At 43.5% G+C, this 20565-nt stretch overlaps 1 protein-coding gene across 1 annotated transcript in view; it reads left to right on the top strand.

The window, feature by feature from the left end:
• The window catches only part of NFAT5 (nuclear factor of activated T cells 5), a 147800-nt gene that overhangs the window by 75497 nt on the left and 51738 nt on the right, over window positions 1–20565 (top strand). The window contains exons 5-8 of the mRNA XM_077831518.1: window positions 6940–7130; window positions 16595–16767; window positions 20157–20291; window positions 20510–20562. Coding sequence (XP_077687644.1) covers window positions 6940–7130; window positions 16595–16767; window positions 20157–20291; window positions 20510–20562 — 552 coding nt within the window. The remainder of the gene's footprint in view (window positions 1–6939; window positions 7131–16594; window positions 16768–20156; window positions 20292–20509; window positions 20563–20565) is intronic.

The following is a 20565-nucleotide window of genomic DNA, read 5'->3' on the forward strand; positions in this document are numbered from 1 at the left end:
TCTCCTTAGGAGATTTCCAAGTTATTCAGATGTTGGGTGAGTCTGAGCAGATTCAAATCAGGCTTCCCAAAAGGTAAACCAGTCAGGACTGTTGTCACCACAGATGCAATCTGGAGGGATGGGGTGCTCAGACAGGGACAAAGATTGTTCAAGGGATCTGGTCCAAACATGACCGACAACACCTGAGCCATGTCACATGCCAACAGTACTAAAAGAACCTCACCTCCTGATGATTTGTGTAAAGAGGAATCTGGAGTCACTTCGCTTCATAACCAAAGGGAAATGATTGTAGTTCATTCAGCCAGCATAAGTTAGACCGTTCAGTATGGGAACTATGCGCAGGGGTGTTCTAATTTCTGCTAAAGGAATTTAGTCTCCAAGTGATAGATCTGTTTATTCCCCACCTGAATTACAAATTTTCAGTGTTCGTCTTTTGCCAGTAGAATCACAAATCTAAAGCAACAGATGCCTTGTCACAAAGATGGCAAGATATGACTTCCTTCCCTTTCCTCTTGTCACTAGAACTCTGTAGAAGATCAGAAGAGAGCCAGCTGCGGTAATTCTGGTACTCCTGTTTTAGCCAATGAGGCCTTGGTTCTCAATCTCCTCAACATGGCACAAAGACCTTCCATTTGCATTCCATCCAGAAGGCAATCGAAAAATATGTCTACCCAGAGGAAGAAAAAACACAAAAAAATAAAGATCCCTGGTAGTGAGTCTTGGAGCCTGAATCAGCTGGCTTGGGCTCATGCTGTGGGGCTAAAAATAGCAGTATAGACGTTCTGGCTCTGAAACCTAGTTAGGGGTAAGGGTCTCAGAGTCAGGGCTCCAGCCCGAGCCCTTAGATCTACATTGCTAGTTTTAGCTCCATAGCATGAGCCCAAATCAGTTGGTCCGGGCTCTGAGACTCGCTGCCAGGATTCTGTTTTTATTTTTTAATTTCTTTATTTTTTTGCTGTGTAATGTACCCTAATATGCATAATTGTTCTTGTAATAAGAATCCAGCTTTTTGAATAGAGCCTTTTAAGCCAAAAAGGTTAGTCAGAAGAGGTAATATCCACACTTTTAGCTGTCAGAAATAAATCTACTAACTCGGTGGATTTTAAGGACCTCGTTGAGGTTTACCCATTGGTACAGGACAAGGGTTTCTCTGCTACCATGGATTCTTGAATTTCTTCAAGATGGACTCAAGCTATGCTGACACCCAAAAGTCAAGTTGCTGCTTCGTCTAGTGTCCTTAGCACAACAGACAAGTAGTGGATTTCATCTTGTCCAGAAGATGGTATGCTTTTTTGAGAGATTGGGTGGGGGGGAGGAGAACAGGACGGGATGGACATCCCTTTTATGTTCTCCTGAAGTGCAGAGTTCTTGCATGGGATCTTAACCTGATTCTCAGTTCCACTATAGACCCTCCATTTGAACTGCTCATGAAAGTATCTTCTGATTTTCTAACCATTAAACTGGTCTTTTTGTTAGTAATCCCATGAATTTGCAGGTGTTTGAATTGGGAACTCTTCCTGGAACCTGAGTGCTGCATCTTCCATAAAGATAAAGTCAGATTCAGAACCAGAACCGATACTGCCTTCATACCAAACGTTGACTCTGTGCTCTAGAGAGCACAGGATATTATCTTTTCATCCTTTTACCCAGCTCCATTGCATCCCAAAGAGAGATTGTGGTACACTTGAACATCTCACAATATATATCCACTGCACAACTTGGTTTAGAAAGACAAATAATTTGTTCTTTATTATCTGGTTCCAAAGGGAACAAAGGCCTCAGAATCCTCCATTTCCAGGCTGAGCTGTTGTATCTCAGAAGCATGCAAATAAAAAAGCATAACTCCATCTTCCAAAATCAGAGCTCACTCCCTCAGAGATATTGCAATTTCCTGGGCAGAAGAATCATATGCCTCACACAAGGTTTTAGAATAAAGTGATTAATTAAACAGTAATAAGTCACTAGGACTGGAATGGATTCACCCAAGAGTTCTAAAGGAACTCAGATATGAAATTGCAGAACCACTAACTGTGGTACGTAATCTATTGCTTAAATCTGAATCTGTCCAAGGTGAATGGAGAATAGCTAATATGGTCCAGATTTTAAAAAAAGGCTCCAGTGATGATTACAGACTGGTAAGCCTAACTTCAGTATGAGTCAAACCAATTGAAGCTACAGAAAAGAATAGATTTATCAGACACATAGATGAACACGATGTGTTGGGGAAGAGTCAATATAGATTTTGTAAAGGGAAATCATGCCTCACCAGTCTCTTAGAATGCTTTGAGAGAGTCAACAAGCATGTGGGCAATGGTGATCCACTGTACTTGGACTTTCAGAAAACCTTTGACAAGGTTTCTCACCAAAAGTTCTTAAGCAAAGTAAGGTGTCAGTGGGCAAGAGGGAAGGTCCTCTTGTGGATCAGTAATTGGTTAACAGATAGGAAACAAAGGGTAGGAATAAGTGGTCAGTTTTCACAGTGGTGAGGTAAATAGCAGGATCCCCCAACAGTCTGTACTGGGATCAGTGCTGTTCAACATATACATAAATGATCTGGGAGAAGACGTAAACAGCAAGATGGCAACATTTGCAGATGATACAAAATTACTCTGGATAGTTAAATCCAGAGCTCTGCAAAGGGTTTTAAATGGGTCTCACAAAACTGGGTAACTAGGCAAGAAAATGGCAGGTGAAATTCATTGTTGATAAATGCAAAATTAATGCACTTTGGAAAACCTAATCCCAACTATATATACACATTGATGGGTTCTAAATTAGCTGTTACCACTCAAGAAAGTGATCTTGGAGTCATCGTGGCTAGTTCTCTGGAAACATCTGCTCCATGTGCTGCACCAGTCAAAAGAAGCTGACAAAAAATGTTAGGAAGCATTAGGAAAGGGATAGATAATAAGTAAGGTTACGATTTTGTCTTGGATATTTTTAGTAAAAGTCATGGATAGGTAATGGGCATTGAAAAAAATTCACAGAAGCTGTGACCTGTCCCTGGCTTTTACTAAAAACATCCCTGACAAAATGGGGAGAGAGGAGCGTCCAGCACCCAGCCCCATGATTTCTGCAACTTCTGTGACATACTCAAAACCTTAATAATAAGACAGAAAATATCATAATGCCACTATATAAATCCATGGTATGCCTGCACCTTGAATACTGCATGCAGTTCTAGTCACCCCATCTAAAAAAAGATATGTTAGAATTGGAAAAAGTACAGGGAAGGGCAACAAAAATGATTGAGTATAGAACAGCTTCAATATGAGAAGAGATTAAAAAGACTGGGACTAGTCATCTTAGAAAATAGATGACGAATTGGGGGATATGACAGAGGTCAATAAGCAGAGCCATCCCTTGGGTACGGCGAATCGGGGTGACTGCTTTGGGCCCCACGCTTTCAGGGGCCCTGTGGGCCAGTGCGATTGGCCGGCACGGTTGGTCCTGGAAATGACAAATTCATCACTTCCATCCCAAGCCTCTTTCCCCCACCCCACCCCCGGGACAGCCCTGTTTATAAGTGAAGAAATAAGTGAATAAGGAAGTGTTATTTATCCCTTCTCATAACATAAGAACCAGGGGTCATGCAATATAATTAATAGGCAGTAGGTTTAAAACACACATAAGGAAGTACTTAACCCAGTTCACAGTCAACCTGTGAAACTGGTTGACAGGAGATATTGTGATGGCCAAAAGTATAATTGGATACAAAAAAGAATTAGATAAGTTCATGGAGGATAACCAAGATGGTCAGAGACAGGACCTCATGCTCTGGGGTGTCCTTATATTTCTGACTGCCAGAAGCTGGGACTGGATGACAGGCTGGATCACTCGATAAATTGCTCAGTTCTCTTCATTCCCTTTGAAGCATCTGGCACTGGCCGCTGTCAGAAGACAGGATACTGGGCTAGATGGACCATTGGTCTGACCCAGTGTGCTCATTATGTTTTTACGTGCAAGGAAATCTGTAAAGTAGCCACCTGGTCATCTGTTCATACTATCTCCACATTCTACATCCTTGACATGCAGACATTCTGATTCTGCCTTCGTTAGACACGTGCTCTTTGCTGTAGCATTCCAGTATTTACCTTCTTTTTGTATATAACATATAGTTGCCACCCTCCCCCTAGTAGACACTGCTATGAAAATCCCAGTGTCATGGATCTGTGGAACTCATTGTGAATAAGAATAGGAAAATTTATCTGTGCCTTACCTCAAAATTGCCTTTCTTGGAGTAGGAGGGTCCACAGATCCAACCCGCTCTGAATGGGCTAATTGGGGAAACACATAGGATTATTAATTGCACTCAGTTTATTATTCACTGAATTCCTTGCTCTGAAGGAGTATTGTTCTACTTAATCTTACTGCTTAATTTTCCTTACTAGCACAGAGATGTATTAGGCTACAGAAGTGTCTCAACTGGGTGTTTCTTGGAAGTGGAGCCACTCCTCCCCGGACACTGATTGACACATTTGCTCTGCCTCCAAGACTGCATGTACAGACAGACAGACCCAGTGTCATGTATTTGTAGACCTCATTACTCTAAGAAGGAAAATTTTCAGATAAAGCACATGTAGATTTTCCCAATCAAGATTGGATGCCTTTCTGGATGGTATGCTTTAGTCAGACAAAAGTTACTGGGCTTACTACAGAGTAACGGTGAAATTCTGTGACCTGTTATATAAGAGATCAGAATACATGATCTAATGACCCCTTCTGGCCTTAAAACATAAGAATCTATCTATGTGGGGATATATTTCTGATAGTAGAGGGCTCTTTAATCTAGCCGATTAAGGCATCATAAAATCTAGTCGCTGAAATCTGAAGTGAAACAAATTGAGACTAGAAATAAAGAACAGATCTTTAACAGTGAGGGGAATTAGCCACTGGAACAACATACTAAGGGATGTGGTGAATTCTTTATCATTTGAAGTCTTCAAATCAAGACTCGATATCTTTCTAGAAGATATGCTACAGTTAAAATAGAAGTTGTGGACTTGATGCAGAAATTATTATAGGTTTTTTGGCCTCTGTTTTCAGGGGAGCCAGAGTGGATGGTCATAATGGTGCCTTCTAGTTTAAAATCTGTTGAGTCAAATGCATGCACAGTTTACCTTTCTCTGCTGTGAAACATCATATATACTTTCATTTCTAGTTTGCTGTTTAATGACCGTGTCATATACACTTTGAGTAGTTGGAGTAATTAGTGTAACATAATCCTGTCTTCAATTTTTTGTTAATATATTTGACATTATCATAATGCTGTTCCTTCATGTTTCAAGGTAAACTAAAATGCCAGACAAAAACAACCTCAATCTATCCACCTCCACTTCCCCCAAAACTATAATATAATATTAAGACAATTATGTACTCAATTAAAAAAATCCAAGGTGAAAGCATCTGACTAAACAAGTCTGGAAAAAGTAAGCTTTCAATTCACATCTAACAGTTCCATGGTTGCGCATGATGCTGCACAGAAAATCCTTTATTGCTCATTGAAGAAATACTGAATATATTTTAGAAAGGCATCAGGAACGGAGAGAACAGTTTCATTAGTTCTTGCCGTCTAAGTAAAAGCAGAGTCCTGTTTGTTAAGATATTTGTCAGGAAGTAGACAAATTACATTGTGTATGTACTGATGTCTCATTAAAGATATGAAAAATCCTCATGAAAATCATAAACCAGACACTATTAGACTTGTATAAGAGCTGTGTACAAGTGGCACTGTAAGTGTGTAGGCTGAAGATGAGCTTTGTTTAAACTTGAAAGCATAGTTGGTTGGAATGGGAATTTGATTTTGGATACAATTATAGCTGGAGAGGTTCTTGGAATAACTTTTTATCAAAGGGTTGCAACATGAATGGTGCAATGAATTTCATATCCAACTGAACATGTAAGTGCCATTAGTAAAACAATGATGCAAAAAACCTGTTCCTGCTAGTTAATAGGAATTGCACTTGTAATATTGCAGGATGTTTGATCTATTCCCTGTGAACCAAACCACAAATTTAAATTATTAATTAAAAGTGGGATTAGAGAAAATATTGGAGAATTAAATCACTATATACATTGAGTGATGGGTGTTTTCTCAAATATAAAATTCCTCCAAACCAATTAATCTTTTGAAAACCTTTTTCTTAATTGCTCTACAGTGTAATAGAGATTCCTCTGTGCAATTTCATAGAAGTATTTTCATTAGTTAACGTGAAATTGTTACCTTGAACTGCATGGCATTGTTGTGATCGAGGAGTTTCTGAAGTGGCTCAAACAGGATTAGGATCAGTATGCAGAGTATAAAAGAACAAACAGTGTTAACAATTAACATTTTAAGAGCTCATTAATCTAATGTAGAAATATATTTTTATAAAAAGCTTAGGAATGGTTATTTTGTTTGAAATTGGAGTGTAAATTTACATATAATGCCAACACTTAGTCTTATAAAGTCCTGTAATACTCTAACACGTTTTTCTTATGGCATAAATGTATTCTCCTGCAAACTGATTGTGGGTAGCACATTAATACTGAACGTATTGATTGACACCTATGAACAGATGTCTCTAAGAAGCCTTTATTCATAAAATATTTTGACAGTGAATCAACATTGATCATACATTTTAACTGAGAATGCTAGTTGCTGTTTACTTTATATTTTTTATGGAAGAATAAATCGGGTTTTGAAATCCCTGAGGCTACAGTCTAAGCAATGTGATATTAAGAAGAACAAAACATCAGTCTGCCATTTTGTAAATTTATATAGAAATTCTCTGCTTTCTCCCTCCTTGGAAATTGTTCATTTACTCTCAGTCAGTTTTTTGGAGGTTGTGTATCTTTTAACTGAAACATTGCAATTCAGTTGTACTGTTTTTAAAATGTCTTATTTCATAATAAATTATAAGGTCAATTTACTATCTACTTCTTTTTTCTTGGTTCTAGCTGGAAGGTCACAATGAGCCAGTAGTGCTGCAAGTGTTTGTGGGTAATGACTCTGGTCGAGTGAAGCCACATGGGTTCTACCAAGCCTGCAGGGTAACTGGGCGAAACACTACTCCCTGCAAAGAGGTGGACATAGAGGGTACTACGGTTATAGAGGTTGGCCTTGACCCTAGCAACAACATGACACTTGCGTAAGTAATTCTTTTTGGATTGCACTGTCTTTCTGGGATGAAACAGTAAGACAGGGGTTCTCAAACTGGGGGTTGTGACCCGTTAGGGGGTTGCAAGGTTATTACGGAGGGGTCACGAGCTGTCAGCCTTCACCCCCAAACCAGGCTTTGCCTCCAGCATTTGTTAAATGTTAAAAAAAACTTATTTTTGATGTATAAGGTAGGTCGCAGTCTGAGGCTTACTATGTGAAAGGGGTCACTAATACAAAAGTTTGAGAACCACTGCAGTAAGAGGTTTTTTTTTTTGCTTCAGGAATCAAGTCTGAAGGTGTCATTTGATGTTATGAGAGGGGTAGCTGTGTAAGTCTGTATCCACAAAAACAACGAGGAGTCTGGTGGCAACTTAAAGACTGACAGATTTATTTGGCCGTAAATCTGCAGAAGTGGGTTTTTTACCCATGAGAGCTTATGCCCAAATAAATCTGTTAGTCTTTAAGGTGCCACTGGACTCCTCATTATTTTTGTTAATTTGGTGTTATCTTAAATAAGAGAGGTTTGGGTTGTTTGTTTTTTTTTAACATATGTACAGTAGGGAGCAAGATAATAAAGACGAAAAATAAGACTTCCTAAATGTAGTCTGACATAATTAAAACTTTATGGAAATAAATTGCTTTTTTATTTATTCACTGAATAGCTTGCTTCCAGCATTTGTGTGAAAACAGAGTAGACGGATTAATTTTTATAAGCAAGTCACCTTCAAAATACAATTTTTTAACTTAATGTTCCCCTTCATTAACTTGCTTCCAGACATTCTTTTTGGATTTGTTCATCAAACTGTTTTGAAAGCAGTTAAAATATGAATACCTTGACACAGAGAGAATACTAGTGAGACAACATATTGTAAGGAAAATGTCTTAAAATCCACCCTAAGCTCACACAAAGTGTTTATTTTACCCAATGTTCACTTTGTGTTCTTCGAGTTATTGGTCATGTGTATTCCACAATAGGTGTGCGTGCTTGCCACGTGCACCGGTGCTGGAAGTTTTTCCCCTAGCAGTATCCGTAGGGGAGAGCTCCCCAGCGACCCCTGGAGTGGCTCCTCCGTGGTGCAGTATAAGGGGAGCTGCGTGCTCCCCCCACCCTCAGTTCCTTCTTGCTGCCAGTGAAGGTGCATCGGAAGTACTCTGCTCCTGCTTTGCTGTAGCTCGTCCCCAGAACTGCTTGTTCGTTCAGTGTTAGTACCTGTAGTTAGTAAGCTGTTCAGTTAGAGAGCCTGAGCCGGGGCATGCCCCGCTCCCCAGGTTTTAAGTCGTGCAACACTTGTAGGCGATCTATGCCTCGGAGTGGCCTGCATGCAGGCTGTTCACGCTGTTTGGGAGAAACCCATATCAGCGATTGTTGCAAGATTTGCAAGTCGTTCAAACCTCGGACCAAGAGGGAAAGAGACATTAGGCTCCGGGCCATTCTGATGGAGTTGGCGCTGACCCCGATTCCGGCGCGCCGCTCTGAGCTGGCACTGCCGTGTCAGTGCACGGCAACCTTCCGGAGTCTCCCACCAGTTGGCACCGCTCCCCGTCCATGGGACACAAGAAGGCAAAAGGACGCCGCCTTCACAGCGGCACTGAGGAAAACCTGGGGCAGAGGCTAGACCCATGTCAGGCAGTCCTCAATCCTCTCCGGCCTCTAGGCCTCTGACTCACATAGAGCGGAGTAGCTCGGTCGCTTCAGACCAGGCCTCCCCGGATGCCCTCTCTGCCGGAGGCCCTGCAGGGGGCCCGGGATGAGCATTGGCCTGCTAAACCCAGGGTTGTGAGTTCAATCCTTGAGGGGGCCATTTAGGGATCTGGGGCAAAAATTGGGGATTGGTCCTGCTTTGAGCAGGGGGTTGGACTAGATGATCTCCTGAGGTTCCTTCCAACCCTGATATTCTATGATTCTATGTCCTGTCCATGCTGGTACCAGGAGTGCCGCCAATGTCAGTCCCGCGCTCCAGGGGCAAGCCACCGCTGGGATCTCCACAGTCGCCCTGGGCTCAGTACCGGTCCCGGTCCCGGGAACGTTCCCGATGCTGTTCGTTGCCCAGCAACCGTTCAGGTCAAAGTCCACATGGATCACCCTCGACTCCCACCAGACTGTCTGGTTGGATGCCATCCGACCGAGACTCTTGGCACCGCTCCACTTCAAGGAGTGAGTACTGACGGGACCGAGGCAGATGTCGCCAGAGGCCCTCATCTCAGAGGGGTTACCGCAGCTGGTCACGGCACGGACGTCGATGCTGTTACCGCTTGGAATCCCGCTCCAAGACCCCACCAAGGCATCGCTTCCGCAGCCCCAGGCATCAATCACTGGCATCTCACCATCACGGGTCCGCCCATTGGAGCCGATTGCAGAGCAGCTGCTGCCGATGGTACCGGTCCTCCACGTTGGGATCGCGGTCCCGTGGTTGGTGTTGCTCCCGGCACTGCCGTTCCTTCCGGTCCCGGGACAGTGGCAGGTCATTCATCAGCCCGGCTTCAGCTCGTAGTCGTCCTTCCATGGTCCAGGCCAGCCAGGCCGAGCAGCAGGTGCCGCAGCAAGTGCAGTGACTCCAGGCCCCATGGCCGGCCCAGTGGTACTAGTGGGCACTGTGGCCCCCGACGCAGCCCCCGGTGGGGGCTCGTTTGGTAACCGGTGCCTCAGAGGCAACACCGGCCTCCCTCTCCAGACCTCCGAGGAAGGAGTCAGTGGGACGTACATCCTCTGCACCATGCCCGGAGACCAACCAGGTGGTGGACCCTCCGGTGCCGGCGGACACCCAAAGTACCGCACCGGCCTCCTCGCCCTCCCCAGAAGAGGCGATTACGGCCCCGTCCCCCACAGTCCCGCAGGAGGACTTTAGGGCCCACCAGGAACTCCTAAAAAGGGTGGCATCACGCCTCCACCTCCAGGCAGAGAAGATGGAGGAGCCCTTGGACTCCCTGTTTAATGCGCTGTCCTCTTCAGTACTGAGCAGCGTAGCTTTGCCTCTCCATGAAGGGGTGGCAAAAATTTCAAATGCCCTGTGGCAAATACTGGCCTCATTGGCCCGTCTCCAAGAGGGCAGAACACAAGTACTTTGTACCCGCCAAGGGACACGAGTACTTATGCACCCACCCGGTGCTCAACTCCCTGGTGGTCGAGTCGGTCAAGAACGGAACGGCAGGGCCAGCCAGCCCTACCCCAAAAAATAAAGATTCATGGAGGCTGTACTCTTTTGGAAGAAAAGTTTATTCATCCTCAAGCTTCCAGTTACGAGTGGCAAACGACCAGGCTCTCCTGGGCTGGCATGAGTTCAGTCTGTGGGGCCCCCTGCCCAAGTTTGAAGACTCCCTGCAGGAGCGTGATAGGAAGGAGTTCAGGGCGCTGGTGGAGGAGGGTACAGTGGCTGCAAGCAGCTTCAGATGCGGCGGATATGGCCGCACCTCCGCGGTTTCCATGAGAAGGACGTTGTGGCTCCTGCTGTCCAGGCTGCCCAGTGAGGCGCAGGCCACCATGCAGGATCTCCTGTTTGATGACAAAGCTCTGTTTGCGGAACAAACGGATACAAAGCTGCATGGTATAAAGAACTCCCGCACGATCGTCCAGACTCTGGGTCTCTATGTTCCGGCTAAATCTAAGTTTAAGCCGCAGCAAACTCTCGCTCAGGCCTCCCACCCGAAATACGAGGCCGCCTATAAGAAGGCGCGGGACTATAAAAGGCGCCCTCAGAGGCAGTCAAGGCCAGCCCCGCAACCTGGGTCCTCCAAGGGCAAACAGGTGGGGAAAAGGCGATTTTGATGGGACGCTTAGGGGTGCCCCCCCAGTCCTCAGGGATCAACCCTCGGACGAAGCCCTGCTCGAGCAGGAGGTGGGGCAGCTCTGGGGCCTAGGAGCAGTGGAAGTGGTGCCCGGGGAATTCAAAGGCAAGGGGTTCTATTCCCGCTATTTCCTTATTCCAAAGGCCAAAGGGGGACTCAGTCCCATCCTGGACTTGCGAGATCTAAACCAGTTCATGGTGAAGCTCAAGTTCTGCATGGTCTCCCTAGCCTCCATCATCTCCTCCCTGGATCCCGGGGACTGGGACGCTGCCCTTGATCTGCAGGACACGTACTTCCACATTCACATATTCGAGGGACACAGACACTTCCTCCTTTTCGTGGTGGGGCAGAATCACTACCAATCTACAGTCCTCCTGTTTGGTCTGTCCACTGCCTCCAGGATATTTACAAAATGTATGTCGGTGGTAGTGGCCTACCTCAGGCACCGGGGGGGGTCCAGATTTTTCCCTATCTGGACGAGTGGCTGGTCAAGGGCAGCTCTTGGTCACAGGTGAGGGATCATGTGACGCTCCTCCTGTCCACGTGCACCGCCTTGGGCCTGTTGGTAAACGACACCAAGTCCACGTTAGTCCCGGTTCAAAGGATGGAGTTTATGGGGGCGCTCCTGGATGCCTCTTCAGCCACAGCTTCCCTCCCACCAGACAGGTTCGAGATGCTGAAGGGGCTCATTGACACGGTCACAAGGTTCCCGGTGACAACAGCAGAGCATGGAAGGTGGCCTTCCTGGTCGTGATCACGTCAGCCAGGTGAGTCTCGAAGCTCAGGACCCTGACCTCCGAGCCTCCATACACGGTTTTTCATAAGGACGGGGTCCAGCTCCGCCCACACCCTACGTTCTTCATGAAGATGGTCTCCGCCTTTCCCATGGGTCAGGACATTTTTCTGCCAGTCCTCTGCCCCAAGCCCACGTGTCCAGTGAGGAGCGCCGTCTCCACATGCACGATGTGCAACGGGCTCTGGCTTTCTACCTGAGCGGAACAAGCTGGTCAGAAAGCCCTCGCAACTGTTCATCGCTTCGGCTGAGTGCATGAGGGGTTGGTCGATCTCCACTCAGCGGCTTTCCAACTGGATCGCTTCATGCATCTGTATCTGTTCTGAGCTGGCGGGTATCCCCCCGCCACCAATTGTGAAGGCGCACTCGACTCGAGTACAGGCCTCATCTGCCTTCTTGGCCCATGTCCCCATCCTCGACATTTGTAGGGCTGCCACGTGGTCTTCGGTTCACACATTCACTTCGCACTATGTGATCGTCTCCCAAACCAGGGATGACGCCAGGTTCAGCAGGGCTGTCCTCCGTCCTGAGAACTTGTGAACTGCTACCCACCTCCAACAGATATAGCTTGGAATCACCTATTGTGGAATACACATGAGAAATCATTCGAAGAAGAAAAAAGTTACCTTTTCCGTAACTGGTGTTCTTCAAGATGTGTTGCTCATGTCTATTCCACATCCCACCCTCCTTCCCCTCTGTCGGAATTGTCTGGCAAGAAGGAACTGAGGGTGGGGGAAGCTCATAGCTCCCTTTATACCGCACCATGGAAGTGCCACTCCAGGGGTCGCTGGGGCGCTCCCCCTATGGGTACTCCTAGGGGAAAAACTTCCGGCACCGGTGCACGTGGCGAGCACGCACATGTATTGTGGAATAGACATGAGCAACACATCTCAAAGAACACCAGTTACGGAAAAGGTAATTGTCTTACACGTCTTTTTTTTAAATGCTTTTTCTATCTTTAGTTTTTATATTAGAGTTTCACATTCTTTGTTTAGTGTTTGCAACATTGTGTAAGTACTTGCAGGACATGAAGATTCATCAGTGGACTTAGTCTTGCAGTTGTTCTTTCAACTTTTTTTTTTGAGAGGCAAGGAAAAAGAGGGAGATGCCTTCTCAATTAGTGTTTTTAGAGCTTATTGAAGAACTGAGTTCAGCAGGTTTTGGATTTGTCCGTAGTGAGAAGTGCAGAAAGAGTTTTTTAGCACTCCCCCAGCCCAGTTTGTTTTGTTACTGTCCAATCCATCTGGCAATCCTTTAACTTTATCTGTGAAGCTGGCAAAGAATCAGGCATTTATGACAAAGTACAACTATCATCTTGGTTATAAAATGGTCACTTTTCAGAAGCATTTAAACGGTCCTTTGTTGCCACCATTCAGAGGAATCTAGAGCTCTCTAAATGCATTATTTGGACTCTGATGCTTAAGGCTCAGCTGTCCATTCTGTTTAGTGAGTAAGCACTATGCCTGGCTTTGTAATTTAGGATTTTATCCTAAAGTATGAAGCAATGATCTGGATCTCTGACCTAATTAATACAAAATGAATAAAAAGAAAAGTAGGATTAGCATCTGTTCTTTGAGCTCAGTGATATCAGCCTGAAAGTCTTGGGCCTCTTTAGAGGTTACTGAAAGTTAAATTCAAGCTCCCTCAACTGGAAAGGTCAAATGACCATCTGTGACACTGACTTACTATGTTTTGTCACTAAGGAATTGGAGGAAAGGTAAAAGAATACCTCCATGTTCTCCCATTCCAGGGACTTTGCTCATGATATTGTTAAAACAGGAAGTATTTTCTGGTAGATCTAGAAATTATAGAACCTGTTCTCACCAGGCAAAGAGGAATCTGTTTCTTATTCTTGATATTTCTTTATTACAACAGAGATTTTAAGAATAGGAAGCGATTAGAGACAATTGTCCCAATTTGTACTTAAGACAATTTAAGGGATGATTAAGAGGATCAGTTTCCAAATTGTTGTTGTCAATGCCACCTCCCCCTGCTTCTTTAAATGTATTGGAAATGTCACTAGATTTTTTTTTTTAAAGTAGGTCAGATTCATTACCAATACTGGGTTCTTTATTTTATCCCTTCTTATGCCAACTGGTATTTTGTCATGACAGCCCCATGAGATAGCACAAAATGCCATGCACACCTATGAAGACATGGTCTGCAGCTGTATCTTTATCTGACTGGTTACTAAGAGGTGTGTGTGTGTGTGTGCGCGCGCGCGCACACACACACCCCCTACGATTATTGTCAGTCTCTGTTCCTTTATTCCAAAATTTGGCTCATCTACAGAGAAGAATACCAGCTGTTTTGCTTGGCCATCACCCTTCTGTTTTGAATGAAGATTTTTAGGTAGCAAAGATTTTTCCAGTGTTGTGTCTCATTCTGACTTTCTCTTCATATGATAGCTTGAGCTTTTCTCAAACCATTTCACGGTCTATAAGACTATACACTACAATTATTACTGTTCAGTGATGATCTCCTTGCAAAGACTCCATTCAGTAATCTGACTTTCTTTCTCTCCAGTAGAAGAGCAAGCTTTCAATGTTAAGGGAGTTGGTTTATTCCACCCAACAGACCCCACTTTTCAAAGCAATCTTAGTAATAGGTATGCTAAACTAAGTATTGTTTGGCCATAAGAGAAGCCGTCACATCCATGTACTTTGTCTGTAGAAGATATCTAGCAATTGTATCTGCATCTTAAAAAAAAGAGCCATATATTCTCTTTGAGTAGTGTCTTTTACGGGTGCTCTACTGTAGGTGTATTTGCGCCCCTGCATCTCTAACCCGATATTTTAGGTAGCATTGTTTGTTCTGCCCACATGTGCGTCCTCCCTCCCTTCCTCCATTGTGGTCTGCCTCGAAGCTATCTAGCGCTGCGTGGGCGAACCACTTTTGGCCTCAAATGGCAAGAGCAGTAGTCTCTTCTTTCTTGATAGCATTTAGTATAAATAGTGGCTATTATTGGAGTTTTTTGTTTCCTTTTAGTAGTTAGAGTTTCTGTTTTTCCATTCTAAGAAAAGAGAACCTTTTCTTTGCCCACAAAAAACGTGGAAAAAATGTAAATCACCTGACTGGTTTCCCCCACAGTCACGAGATGCCTCTCCGGCAATGGGGCAATTCTAGTAACAGACGGGCATTCTCATTGTGTCTGGTGTCTTGGAGAGGCACTTACTTTGCAGAAGTTCATGGAGATGAGATGACATCTCATAAGAACCAGGAGCTCAAGTTAAGGCTTCTCTTCATGAGGGTGCACTCCAACTACCAGCTGACCCCAGTCCTGAAACCTCTCGAAGATGGAGTTCATCCCCAGAGCCTTGATACTGCAGAGGGGTAGAATTGCAAAAAAAAAAAAAAAAAAAAAAAAGAAGTCAGCTGATTCCCCCCTGCAAAGCCATTAAAAAAAAAAGGGCTCTGAGCCCTCAAACCTAGTTGTTGGCCAGCCAGAGGGGATCCCCGGTACACTCACCCACCTCAGTCATTATCAGTGACTCCCCAGTACAAGCTCTGCCATAGTGCCTAAGGACCCCAGGGACCCAGGCTTGGAAGCAATGGCCCCACCTCCCAGAGATAAAGACAGAGATTGTACCACCTCTAAAAGATCGGCACAGACAAAACCATCTTTGGCACTGAGTCCATCAAATCAACCCTTATTGGAGCATTCCTCACATAAACAACAGTCGGAACCGACAAGTCAGCACTGGGACTCCTTGATAGTACTGAGTGTATCAATGATACCGTGGGAGTTCCATTTCTCGGGGGACCTTGTGGTTATGGAAGAACTGGAATCCCCACTACTTGGTACTGGGGTCCAGGTACCGAGCACATCTAGGTATCACTACAGGTAAATCTGGGCCATTTACCCCCAGAACCCTGGTCAGCACCACCCTTTTCCAGCAAGGAGTCAGGCAGTGACCAGGATGATTATCTTTCTCTGGCCTCACAGTGTGTCCCACCATTACACCAACGGGATCTCCCCAATCGCACCCTCGTTCCGACCCTCAAGCCTGGTACAGTCATTTGTGGGCACCACCATGACCACCCATGCCCTCCACCTCCCCAGTGCCTGTATTGGGATCCATGGGGGGGATGGAGGGCTGGGAGCCCCAGACAATTTAAATTGCCCCCTGGGGAAGCTGGGCTGCCCCAGTACGGTGCACCAGCTCTTGCCAGTATGTCTAGGATCCTTTTTACTAAGGGCATACATGCATCCACCACTTATTATTTATTTGTATTCTTCTAGCAGCTAGGGGCCATAGTCATGGACCAGGACCCCTTTGTGTTAGGCACTGCACATTTGCTCACACCAGATTCCAGTAGCCGTAAGTCAACCATGTGAGTACATGAAGTTTCTTCATGCTTTCAGCCAAGGCATTACTGTCTTGACAAAGAAGCTTAGAGTGGAGGTAGAATTTTGGTAAAGTAGCTCTTCGTTTCCCTAGTTTGCATTACTCCTTCAGAACTAGTTTTTCAGTCTCCCAAGAGTGAGGGGTGGGGATCTGCAGAGTCAAATTGAGTGGCTGGCAGAGTTAATATGGAATAAATTGAAGTTCTGTAGGTTTGCAGTCTTCATAGTTTCTCACTGCTTTTTTCCTTGCTTCATCATCTCCTGGACAAAGCAGGCAGGAATGAGTTGAGGCTAGGGTGATATAACTCCCTTAGAGATGCCGTTTCAGTGCCCTGTCATGTGTTAAGGCACATGAACTGCTTTGGACTCTTAACTGCATTTAGAAAATTCTGACTCTGTTGCATGGTAAACAAATCTGAATAGATCTATTGAGATGGTAAACCTACTGAACTCCAGGTTCTGGTCAGTTTTATAGCTGTAGGTTTGGAAGTCCTACTGGGTTATTAACTCAAATGTTATGTGTTGCTAGGGTTGATTGTGTAGGAATACTGAAGTTGAGAAATGCAGATGTTGAAGCTCGAATAGGGATTGCTGGTTCCAAGAAAAAAAGCACCCGTGCCAGATTGGTATTTCGTGTTAACCTCACTCGGAAAGATGGCTCAACTTTAACGCTCCAGACACCTTCCTCTCCGATTTTATGCAGTAAGTAGCAAAGTAAAAATTGTAATCGGAGGAAGCTGGGTTTTAATATGATTTAAATCACTGTGACTCACTGTCGCCTCAGGGAAAGTCATCTATAAACGTCTTTGTGCTTCATTTAATCCAGCTATAATAGTCTGTGTTAAAAAAACAAAACAAAAAAAATCCACCAACACAAAAATCTTGTTAAACCTAGAGTTGAAATTTCCTTGGAACATTGTGAGGTCTTTAAAATCCTTTTTCAGTTATAATTTCCTGATTTGTAATTAAGCCACGTGCTGGTTTTGAAAGTTGAAACATTTTTTACCGCATTGCCTTGAGCTGATCACAAAATGAAATAACCTTTTCTGCTACAGGCTGTTAACATCATTGTTATATTGTAAATGTAGTTGTCACCGCCCAGCTTTGAGGAGTAGAAGTGGGTAAACAGCTTTGTAGAGTTATAGCAGTTCATCAGGTTGGAAGTTAGTTCAGTTCTGATTAAGACAATGGAAAATTATTATTTTTTACCACTGAATGTTAGAATGCTCTGTTTGGCATTGAAAACACATGTGTGGGCTGAATATTTGTATTTAACTGAACAGTATGGGAGACAAAACCAAAGGCTGCTGCAGAAGGTTAGAGGCTCTTACCCCATATGGAGTCAGTCCCAGAGATGGCAGTACTAGAATGGCGGGATGTCTTTTATTCTCCATTCCTTGTGCAACCTCTCCCTCCCTCCCGGGAGCCACCACCAGAGGTGGTAGCAAGAGGATCAGGGGAGCTTCTTCCCTTCATCTCAGCATGAAAGGAGTTTTGAGACCCTGGAGAGTAAGAGCCTTCATAAGTTTTTGCCTTTTTTCTTTTTGTTTCATTCTCTCTCCACAACTTTTTATTGTGTTTGGAGGTCTGAGATCCTAAGTACTTCAGGTCTCTTAAATGGCAAATAAACTTAATGTTGTATGAAAACAAAAGTTTGTCTTAACTATACAAAATATATAGGGAAAAGGGAGAAAGATTTGATTAATTACATTAATGCCAATATATTAACTATTTAAAGACTACCATTACCTAGTTGTATGCGAATTTAGTTACATACATACAATGTAAAATGACTTTTGTAGACTTACCTGTAGTATTATAAACAAGTGCATCAAAATAATTGGTCAGATATGCCATGGAAAAAACAAACTCAGTACGAAGAACGTTTCCTTGTTTTTGGCATGAAGCCTGTAACCTAATTTCATTTTCCTGTTTTTCTCCCCTTTCCCTTTAACAGAAGCACTGCTACTCTTAGCCTTTAGCCTACCAAGTAGCACTAATGAACATACAGGATTAATAGTGGCATATAACTTATATTGAGTTACTTTTTGCTTATAAACCTGTTCTTCCGGTATGTTAACAATGTGACTTGTTTGCAGTGTACCTTTTACTGCACTTGTATGTTCTTTCATTTCTTAATATAAAGCTTAAAAATGTTGTTCTTCAGTTGTATAGGGCTGGGTAGCTGGAAGCTGCTGGTATATCTGTCATAGCGCCAGCAGTGTCCTTGGCACTATAGAAGGCACGCGCAAGTAGGCACATTCACTGCCCTGGGTGACGCTCCATTTTTTATTTAATGAGGGTACAATCTTATCTGATAAATGGTCTGAGAATATAGAAATAAATCACAGCAAGGACAAAATTTAATATGTACATTAATATATGTTGCCAGTGGCTTCTGATTCACAGAGAACTGAGGGCCTGTGTAATTGTAACTCATTGGTGAGTGTGTTTTTGAGTCCTCCTCTATGCTGATTCACAGAGGATATGAGTTGTTGCGGCCCTTGGCTACAGAGCTTTAGCAGTTCACACTTTTAGCTCTGGAAGTCATGAGGTTTTAGCTCTGGAGGTCATAAGGTTTTACTGAAATCTGCTATGGCTTCAGTGTCAGAGAACTAGTAAGCTTTGTCACAGAAAACTTGAACTTGAACATGCTATTTTGGACTTGAACATGCTATTTTGTGCTGTCTCTGAGTTGTGCCTGTAGATTTTTAGATTTGCTTGTGGATCTGCTTGCATAGATCAAAACAATATTGTTTGATTACTCCTTTGTAGTTCAGGCAATGCAAAATCTTTTTGCTCCTTCTAAACTACAAATAGATGATCAGCTTCAGCAATAGTTTTGCTTTATGTCCAAATGAATAACATGCTTATATATTAGTGGATCATTAGATAACTGTTATGACCTTAAAGGGACATTAACAACTTGAAAATAATATTTTTGCATGGAAAAAGTTGTACTCACTTTACTTAAGACTCCTATAGTTGACTAGAATAGCACGATTTTTTTTCCAATTTGTTTACTTTGTGCATTTGGAGACACATTTTGTATAATCAGATGAAATACTTCCATATATGGTCAGATAATTACTCGGTTTTTCTCTTGCTAAAGAGATGCTGATAACTAGAGAAGCAGAAAGCGCCTTACAAAAGATATTAATGTTTGTTTGTATTTAAATCAGACCATACTGGAATTTTAAACCGAAAGTGGAATTTTTTAAAAACTAGTCAATTAAAAATAAGTTGATATTGTCTCTTTTACTGTAAGACTAATGGTTTGCGCTGGTTGCACTCATGAAACCTGCACTTAATTACTGTAGCTATCTCAGTTTGTGCTATTCCTTGCAATCGTCTTCACCCAGAGGGCAACGAAAATGATTAGGGGGTTGGGGCACATGAGGAGAGGCTGAGGGAACTGGGCTTGTTTAGTCTCCGGAAGAGAAGAGTGACGGGGGATTTGATAGCAGCCTTCAAAGAGGATGGAGCTAGGCTGTTCTCAGTGGTAGCAGATGACAGAACAAGGAGCAATGGTCTCAAGTTGCAGTGGGGGAGGTCTAGTTTGGATTTTAGGAAAAACTATTTCACTAGGAGGGTGGTGAAACACTGAAATGGGTTACCCAGGGAGGTGGTGGAATCTCCATCCTTAGAGGTTTTTAAAGCCCAGCTTGACAAAGCCCTGGTTGGGATGATTTAGTTGGGGTTGGTCCTGCTTTGAGCAGGAGATTGGACTAGATGACCTCCTGAGGTCTCTTCCATCCCTAAGCTTCTATGATTCTATGATTTCCTCTCTGAGAGTTATAGACACACCTCTTCATGAGAAAAGGGATGTGCATAATTTGTTAGTGATTTTGGGGTACATATCACCCAAATGGAGAATTTACAGGTCATAACTGTTTTACCATGTGTAATGAAATATTGGAAACAAATAGTTCCTAAGTTTCATGCTAACTTCTGTTATTTGTTGTGTAAGTACAGGCAGAGGTTTTGGAATGATTTTGATCTTTGCTTGAAATTATGTAAAAGAAAATACCTTTTTGTCAAAGGTATTAGTGTTCCTTTCTATTTTAAACTGCTCGTCTTTCCAATTGTAGCTCAACCAGCTGGTGTGCCAGAGATCCTCAAGAAAAGTCTGCACAGCTGTTCAGTGAAGGGGGAAGAGGAAGTCTTTCTGATTGGCAAGAACTTTCTTAAGGGAACAAAAGTGATCTTCCAAGAGAATATTTCTGGTCAGTGTGAAAAATACAGGGGCTTGGGCGGAGGAAAGGAGGACATGTTTGGGTTTAAAATCCTACTACTTGGTTTTGTTCCACTTCTTAAGAGCTAATGAAGCATCAAATACTATAGCAACTCTATTGAAGACACCAAAACAATATTTTAGTTTTGTATAAATGTGCAATAAAAGTTATAATAATTTTTTTTTTTTTTTTTTTTTACTTTCAATCAGATGAAAACTCTTGGAAAGCAGAAGCTGAAATAGACATGGAATTATTTCATCAGGTA

This window comes from Eretmochelys imbricata, chromosome 12 (assembly GCF_965152235.1).
Source record: "Eretmochelys imbricata isolate rEreImb1 chromosome 12, rEreImb1.hap1, whole genome shotgun sequence".
NCBI lineage: Eukaryota > Metazoa > Chordata > Testudines > Cheloniidae > Eretmochelys > Eretmochelys imbricata.